This window comes from Dipteris shenzhenensis, chromosome 21 (genome assembly GCF_047967505.1).
Source record: "Dipteris shenzhenensis isolate YYH24624 ecotype China chromosome 21, Dip_SZ_1.0, whole genome shotgun sequence".
NCBI lineage: Eukaryota > Viridiplantae > Streptophyta > Polypodiopsida > Gleicheniales > Dipteridaceae > Dipteris > Dipteris shenzhenensis.
In genome coordinates, this window is record NC_141616.1 from 7,004,447 (window position 1) to 7,013,500 (window position 9,054).

The 9,054-nt window shown below is 45.5% G+C and overlaps 1 protein-coding gene across 1 annotated transcript; it reads left to right on the plus strand.

Annotated features, from left to right (window-relative positions):
- Nucleotides 1-5,258: 5,258 nt before the first annotated feature.
- Nucleotides 5,259-8,786, plus strand: LOC147888429 (large ribosomal subunit protein uL22-like). Its single transcript, XM_087393015.1, has 8 exons — nucleotides 5,259-5,365; nucleotides 6,570-6,606; nucleotides 6,867-6,907; nucleotides 6,993-7,223; nucleotides 7,380-7,482; nucleotides 7,576-7,643; nucleotides 8,181-8,253; nucleotides 8,362-8,786. The coding sequence occupies exons 1-7, from the start codon at nucleotides 5,363-5,365 to the stop codon at nucleotides 8,250-8,252; spliced, it is 555 nt and encodes a 184-aa protein (XP_087249141.1). The 5' UTR covers nucleotides 5,259-5,362; the 3' UTR covers nucleotide 8,253; nucleotides 8,362-8,786.
- Nucleotides 8,787-9,054: the final 268 nt, after the last annotated feature.

Here is a 9,054-nt window from a genome sequence, read left to right on the forward strand (position 1 = left end):
CGGATGTTTCTGAAGTTGCTGGGTCGAGTTTGAGTTTGTCTGCATCGATATGCCATCCCCTAAATACAATGAGTTAAGGGTTGCTTTGTTGCTCGAAGCACATGAAGAACGGACAGTAGGAGGAGAAGAAAAAGCCACAACATCAGGAGACGAGCCAAAGGTTCGAAAATAAAAACTGCACCAGGCGACAGGAGATGAACCAGCGCCTCAAAACGAAGAACTGCATGAGAGGTTCGTGAAGAAAAACTGCACGGGGCAACAGGAGATGAACCAGCGCCTCAAAACGAAGACCTGCATAAGGAAAGAGGAGTCAAACCAGTGCTGGAAAAAGAACAATTGCATGAGGCAGCAGGAGAACCAGTGCTTCAGAAAGAACTGCCGTGGAGCAAGCAGCATCGCTGATTCTCTTCTCCGAGGCCGAAACACTGGCAGGATAAGAAGCAACCTTCCTCCTCAAAGGTGCCTGAAGACGGGGACAAGGGCAAGGCGCTCGAAGTGATCAACGTGAGCAAGGATTTAGAGAACATCTTTTGCCACTCTTCTAAATATATATCAATGAATGGCCATGATGGACAACTAGTGTATAATCGTCTTTTTAGTAAATGTTCGCTTCATTTCTATGAATGACAGTAAATTAGAATATAAAAGTACCTCGTCTTTAGATGTGCGTGTAGATAACTACCCGTATCACTTGTTTGCAATTGGTGTAGATGACAAGCTGTGTTGATTGATCGTAAGTCACCTCTCCAGAGCCTATGTTGCAAATGTAAAAAGATATGTCTTGTATATGTCATGAAGGTATACAAGAAATGAAGCACACTTGAAATGTTTTCTTATTCACATGACAAATCTTTGTTTTATTGTTATGTCTAATTACATAGCATTTGTCTTCACCGAGCTTCAGCATCGATCAAGTCAGTGTAGTATTTACCGAGAAAGGCCTGAGCTTGATGGATCTCGTGGTTCTCCTCGGTGAGGGCGACTTGTTCAAGCGAATTGCATATGAATATGGTTGTGCTGATCGTCCGATGCGGATTGAGTTTGGAAATTTTGTTCGCAACTAGAGAATCACACCCCGAACATAGGGAATGAGAACGTGTCTTGCATAGACGTGCTGCAGCTAGCGATCAAAGGTATATAGCTCGGCGCCATGATGTTCATGTTAATCTACCCTGAACATGGGGGTCGCTCGAAGTTCATCGCATAACTGAGCTTATCATAATGAAACCTGAGGCGCAGGCTTGGAGCAATTCATCTTCCTCATCTCCACCCTGACTTTCTAGTAGAAACCATTGCCCACAATTGTGTCGTGCCCCCAGGCACCGTGGCCTTTCCTAGTGCTGCCGAGGAGTCCCCAGCTATCTTGCATCCAACTAGCCCGTCGTGGCGGTCTGCTATTGCAAGGGGGAGTCTTTGGAGGCATGGCAAAGAAGGAAATCCGTGAGGATAAACTGTGAATCCTGGGGATATCGAGAGGGTAAGAGACGCGAGTACCTGTGCAAGCAACGCACCCTTCTCCGTTGGAAGCAATGCCAGAGGTCTTGCTTCCAATGTGATCAATGTGAGCAAGGATTTCGTTCGTCCGTTTCATCGACAGTGAGCATTTGGATTGGGCAATTCATGGTACAAAAAACTTCTTGCAATGGGGTGGATGTAGAGTGAAAAAGGAATGGCCACGAAACCAGGTAACTAAGCGATCCTCGACCTTCTGTTTGTGTCCAATGGATCTGTTATCACACAGGGTGATCCCAGTGTCATCACCGTCAATGCTTGAGAACAGGCAGGATCTGAGGGGGCTCGATGCTGAAAACTGAGACTGAAAACAGGTTGTGGAAACTGGAGGAGATAGAGCTGAATCATTGGCTGCGAGAAGCGGTGCGAATCAGCGCTGAGATCTGAGGCAGAGACGCCGATGGGGAGGGGGGAGAAGAAGAAGACCAGGGAGGCGCCGTCATCAACCGAAACGGTTGATTTTGGTGATCTTAGAGACGTTGAAAGAAAAGAGATGAAGAAAGATGCATTCATCGATTGGGTGAAGTAGGAAAAGGTACTATGTTTCAACCCTGACCCTTAAAATCTGTCTCTCTTGTTTCCGAGAAGCACTATGGTCATGTGGTGGCCGGATGTTTCTGAAGTTGCTGGGTCGAGTTTGAGTTTGTCTGCATCGATATGCCATCCCCTAAATACAATGAGTTAAGGGTTGCTTTGTTGCCCGAAGCACATGAAGAACAGACAGTAGGAGGAGAAGAAAAAGCCACAACATCAGGAGACGAGCCAAAGGTTCAAAAATAAAAACTGCACCAGGCGACAGGAGATGAACCAGTGCCTCAAAACGAAGAACTGCATGAGAGGTTCGTGAAGAAAAACTGCACGGGGCAACAGGAGACGAACCAGCGCCTCAAAACGAAGACCTGCATAAGGAAAGAGGAGTCGAACCAGTGCTGGAAAAAGAACAATTGCATGAGGCAGCAGGAGAACCAGTGCTTCAGAAAGAACTGCCATGGAGCAAGCAGCATCGCCGATTCTCTTCTCCGAGGCCGAAACACTGGCAGGATAAGAAGCAACCTTCCTCCTCAAAGGTGCCTGAAGACGGGGACAAGGGCAAGGCGCTCGAAGTGATCAACGTGAGCAAGGATTTAGAGAACATCTTTTGCCACTCTTCTAAATATATATCAATGAATGGCCATGATGGACAACTAGTGTATAATCGTCTTTTTAGTAAATGTTCGCTTCATTTCTATGAATGACAGTAAATTAGAATATAAAAGTACCTTGTCTTTAGATGTGCATGTAGATAACTACCCGTATCACTTGTTTGCAATTGGTGTAGATGACAAGCTGTGTTGATTGATCGTAAGTCACCTCTCCAGAGCCTATGTTGCAAATGTAAAAAGATATGTCTTGTATATGTCATGAAGGTATACAAGAAATGAAGCACACTTGAAATGTTTTCTTATTCACATGACAAATCTTTGTTTTATTGTTATGTCTAATTACATAGCATTTGTCTTCACCGAGCTTCAGCATCGATCAAGTCAGTGTAGTATTTACCGAGAAAGGCCTGAGCTTGATGGATCTCGTGGTTCTCCTCGGTGAGGGCGACTTGTTCAAGTGAATTGCATATGAATCTGGTTGTGTTGATCGTCCGATGCGGATTGAGTTTGGAAATTTTGTTCGCAACTAGAGAATCACACCCCGAACATAGGGAATGAGAACGTGTCTTGCATAGACGTGCTGCAGCTAGCGATCAAAGGTATATATCTCGGCGCCACGATGTTCATGTTAATCTACCCTGAACATGGGGGTCGCTCGAAGTTCATCGCATAACTGAGCTTATCATAATGAAACCTGAGGCGCAGGCTTGGAGCAATTCATCTTCCTCATCTCCACCCTGACTTTCTAGTAGAAACCATTGCCCACAATTGTGTCGTGCCCCCAGGCACCGTGGCCTTTCCTGGTGCTGCCGAGGAGTCCCCAGCTATCTTGCATCCAACTAGCCCGTCGTGGCGGTCTGCTGTTGCAAGGGGGAGTCTTTGGAGGCATGGCAAAGAAGGAAATCCGTGAGGATAAACTGTGAATCCTGGGGATATCGAGAGGGAAGAGATGCGAGTACCTGTGCAAGCAGCGCACCCTTCTCCGTTGGAAGCAATGCCAGAGGTCTTGTATGTAAAACGCCTGCTAAGGTGGCAGCCTTGGTTCCATTCTCTACCAACTCTCTCTCTCGTTTATTCCAAATTTCAAGAAGCTCCTGTGAGGGAGCGGTGCCGATAGGCCCAGGATGTATCAATCCAAGGAAACAAATGCCTGCGGGAAATTCAAAGGAAAAAGCTTATTTCAGGGTGTGTCTCTTTGTAGGACTTCAAAGACTACAATTCAAGCCAATAAGACTCGATTAAACACGAATGGTACCTGGAATGTAGGTGGGGGTCGTAGAGGCGATGGGTGCGGCAAAGGAGGTCTGCTTTTGCAAGGGGGAGTCTTTGGAGGCACAGCAAAGAACGAAATCCATGAGGGTAGAGCAAAGGACCTCGACAGAATCTATTGGACTTCACAGAATCTCCCCGTTGTCCTAAACAAATCTAAAAGCACCAACCGCCGCATAAAGAATTCGTTCGTCCCACTTCGTTTTTTATTCCTCCGCATTCCTCCGCCTCCAGACGGAATTCTACTCCGTGGACGCAAATATAGCCAGTGCAGCCTTTTCGCTTACCAAGTCGCAATCAAATCGCTTGCAAAGATCTAAGAAATCCGACGAAATCGTAATTCCAACGACCGCATTCCCTTCTCCGCCTGAGTGTCGACCACTATTGAGCGATCATGTTCGCAAATGCAACTTCCAAACTGCTTTCAATCCTTCACTGACTCGATAGAATTTGGAGATGGGGGTCGTAGAGGCGATGGGTGCGGCAAAGGAGGCAGCAACTGGTGAGCAAGGAGGCAGTGACGGAGGGATGGCGGGTGTGAAGCGAGGTGAGGCAGAGGGAGACTCGATAGAATTTGGAGGTGGGGGTCATAGAGGCGATGGGTGCGGCAAAGGAGGCAGCAACTGGTGAGCAAGGAGGCAGTGACGGAGGGATGGCGGGTGTGAAGCGAGGTGAGGCGGAGGGAGAAGGGTGATGGAGAGGTTGAGAGGTAGCGCCATGGGGAAGGGAAGGCACCATGCAAGCAAGCCAGGCAACGTCGAAAGGAGCTGCATGTTGGAGTGGAGATTTTCTAAAGTAAAGGAAGAAAGAAAGGAGATGAGAGCAATTAGCGTGGAGATTTTCTCAAGTAAAGGAAGAAAGAAAGGAGACGAGAGCAGAGCTGAATTAGTCTGCCACGCGCAGCTTTTCAAAAGCTTTCAAAGCTTTTGGGCTTTCAGAATTTAAAAAATCTAAGGGTGTATATTGTGCCATGTGGAAGCACAGGATTTCAGAATTTGAAAAAACGTCCTAGTGCTGGCCAAGTAATCATGCAATACAGCTGAAAGAAGGGCGGAGGGGGCAAACTAAAGACGAACCTCACAAGCCAAAAGGAGTGGAGCACAATCATGCAATACAGATATTTTTAGTCAGTTTGATTGGAATGACATGACATGTGGCTCACAACTTAAATTAGGCTGCCACGTGGCTCAACCAGCTATGCTGCCTGCCTTAAAAAAAACAAGGGGCTATAGTCAAACCAGCCACTCACACACACTGACCCACACGTGTGAAAAGGCCCTAAGGGAGGCAAGGCAATCGGACGTGAGGAAGGTAGTGAAGAGTGATTTTGAAAGATTTGAAGTCCGAGGTGTGGGCTTGAAGACCTAGGGTTTTCTAAGAAGACGGTCCTTTCCACAGAAGCAGCAGCAGCAGCAGCTCGGCTTTCCTCCTCAGCAGCCATGGTACTCCGTCCTCCCTCCCCCCTCTCCTCTTTCACTTCGCCTTTTCTTTTTTCATCTTTCTTCTCTTCTCGCACCGTTTTTTCTAAACCAGAATCCATAGAGTTTACACGAAGTTGGACGGGGAACGAACAAGATCTAGAGACGGAACAGGACGTTTAGGCAGTCGCGGGAAACAGGAAGTTTAGGCAGGCGCGGGAACAGGAAGTTTAGGAAGGCAGGAAGATCTAGAGACGGAAACAGGAGGTTTAGGCAGGCAGGAAGATCTAGAGACGGAAACAGGACGTTTAGGTAGGCACGGGAAAACGTAGACCTTGGCCTTTTAGTGACGGGAGATGAAGCTTGGTGTTTTAGACGCAGAAGATTCAGAGCCTTCTCGATTTTCGGGGAGGCGGTTTTTGCTATTACTTTCCTCGATGGAAAGCGCGTAGCCACGGTCGAAATGTGCGTCTCTAACAACGTTACGTATTCTTTGGTTTTATCGAGTTCCTGGCACAGCCTGAAAATGTGCCTTTTATCAGACATGCGACCCAGCGCGATGCTCTTTGTGCGAAGTAATGGTGTGATAAATTGCCATTATTTTTGCGTGCGGAACGTTTTGTTCATTCACCTTGTTGGGTGTGGACGTAGGATAATCTACGCATGAGTTTTTCTAGCTTCCTGGTGGACACATTGTTTTTCTTGTGGTTGAATGTCAAGTTCTTTGGCATACTATTGGGTAGTTTTAGAGAATACACCCTCTCTTTTCCCCCGCACCAAAAGGAAAATAAAAAAACACAGATAATATCTGCTTATCGAACCGTTCTCATTTATCGAGGGCTTCCTCTGGTCTCCTACATTTGACACACACCCGTAGAAGTTGTTACTCCTCAGTATGAGATGCGGCTTCTGTTCTTCCCAAGTTTTTGTGCGCATAAGGCTTATGTGTTTGTGCAAGACCTACAGCTTTCGGTGGGAGTTGGTGACTTGTGGGTATCTTATAGCAGCTATTGCTTGCTATTGATCGGTGGGAGTTGTTGACAGTGGGTATGTTATAGTAACTATTGCTTGCTATTAATCATTGAGTTTAGCCTTTGAGTGAGGCTAATCCAAGGCTTTTCCATTCATTTTGCTTTTATAAGATGACTTGGGTATGCTCCATTTTTAATGTAGGTATGGCCTTTCTCTCCTCCACTCATGGATGCACGTTGTTTGTTGAACCATGCAGGTGAAGTATTCTAGGGAGCCTGATAACGTTACCAAGGGTAAACTTTCATATCATGCTGATTCTGAGCATTTTTTGTGTGTTTTCATGGTGGACTGCTATTGTTATGTCAGCTTTTCTTCCTTACTGTTTTTTTAATAGTTGTCAACTTGTTATCGTAGATGTGTGCCTTGTGTGTCCAAATATTCAATACTAGCATTATGTATTATGAGCTATTGAGATGTGGCTTTTGAACTCAGAGGTGTTCATCTGCCCTCAACAAGATCTGCCATTTTCTTAATATTGTTGTTCTGGTGGCAGCATGCAAGGCTAGAGGCTCTGATCTCCGAGTTCATTTTAAGGTATCTGCTCGTTTCTCTTGTGTGATGCTTGCATTATGGTTAATCTTACTCTTATTGCTGAATACAAATGATTATATCCGAGCAGAATACCCGGGAGACAGCTCAGGCTATCAAAAAGCTCGATCTTGGAAAGGCTAAGAGATATTTGGAGGATGTTATTGCCCACAAGCAGGCCATCCCATTCCGGCGTTTTTGTGGTGGTGTGGGTAGAACAGCCCAAGCGAAATCTCGGCATTCTAATGGGCAGGGTCGGTGGCCAGCTAAGTCTGCCCACTTCCTGTTGGGCTTGTTGAAGAATGCGGAGAGCAATGCCGAGGTGTGCTTGCTCCCCCCTTCATTTTCTGCTCGTGGCAGTTTGAAGCTGTTCTGTCTATTGCTACATTGTCATTTTAATGGTTTATATGCAGATGGTAGGATTCTAGCCTTGCTTTCTATATATGATTGCGCATACATTTGCATTGGTATATTGCAGATAAAAGGTTTGGATGTGGATACGCTTTACATTTCACATATCCAGGTCAACAAGGCTCAGAAACAACGCAGGCGCACATACCGTGCACATGGGCGTATAAACCGTATGTCTCCTGCTTTTTGATAGTGGCAGTACAATCAGAGCTTGTGTTTGGTTAATGACCATAAATTTTTGTTGTGATTGTCTTTCTTTGCAGCTTACATGTCATCACCATGCCACATAGAGCTCATCCTTTCTGAGAAAGAGATTGCTGTCAAGAAAGAGGTGAGAATGCTGGCTATTGGTTTGAAATGCAGTAACATATTAATGCCATGCCATCATAGTGTGCCAACTTCATTTCCTTCTGATTTTCGGGAAATTCACAAGTCCAATAGAAAAAATTAAAGTCTACTCCCCTTTATAAGGGGTGTGAGGGGGCGAGTTGATAGGTTGGCGACAGGATACTGGGTAGTGGGTGAGTTTGGTGTGTTTTGGGGGGGGGGGGGGGTTATAATAGGGTTGAGGGTCTAAAGGGTTGGTTGTGATGCAAGGGGTTGGCAGCATGCTATCAGTCAATTATGTCCAGATATTTTGCCTTCATCAGGAATACTTGTTTTCTGGAGATGACATTTGTTGGAAATGGCATTTTCCATCTTGCAATCTCTATTTCCTCGTGTCATGAACTTGACCTGTAGATACTTATTTCAGAACTGACGTTTCCTTATTTTAAGCAGGAAATGTGTTTTCTTGTAATGCTTGAAGTCAGCTCAACTGGAAATTGGATCCTTTATGTTTGGTTCTTTAATGTGTTGAGGCATGCAGGTGGAGAACCCAAGTGAGTCCAAGCGGCCTCGAAAGGGTCCAGCTCGCTTGCGCAGTGGCACCTCTTCTTGAGGTATTTGCTGTTGTGATTTGACTCTGACTTAATATCAACTTCTGCCTCAGCTGATTCCAATGAAGTGGTTTAGAAATGATGGGTCTGAACTTGAACTTTCATGTGAAGGTGGCGAATATTTCATCAAACAGCTGATGACAAAGTAATGAGAAATTTTCTGCTTGATTCTGGAGCAAGCAAGCGGAATTTTACTTCTTATTAGTGTACAAGAGTTTGTCACGCTGTCTGGGGAATGAAGCTTCAGGTTCAAAAAGCATGGATGATGTGCTTACTTGCTGGTCAGCCCTGGTTGAACTGGTCTTGGCTGATCTGAAATTTTTGTGGGGTTTGGGTTGGAGGCATTAGTTCTGAGGCAGTCTTAAATTGGCAGGTTGTGTGACTCTTCCGAGGTTTTGCATAGGTTGGAAAGAGCTATTTGTTTACTATGATCAGTTTTGTCTAAGAGAACCTGTGGAAGGCTCATTTGTTGAGAACACATTCTAGTTGGAAGGCCTGTGTTCAATCTTAATGAATATTTATTGCAGTTCTACTTTTATGGTGAGTTTACGCCCCCCTTAAAGATGCATCTTTTCAAAGTCGGAGGTCTTAATTTGTTTGTAGGAAAAGCACACTTTGTAAAGTATAGGTGAACTGGATGTCATTCCAGAGAAACAAGGGTGGGGGAAGTAAAACTCTCTTCCTATTTAAGTTGCCAATAGAAGTTGCAGCTCGTTTGTGATGGTGTTTCAGGCGTAGCAGCTCTGCATGTTGGTACTTGGGTACCTATGCTTTCAGCTGTTAAACTCGGTTTTTCTTCTGTTA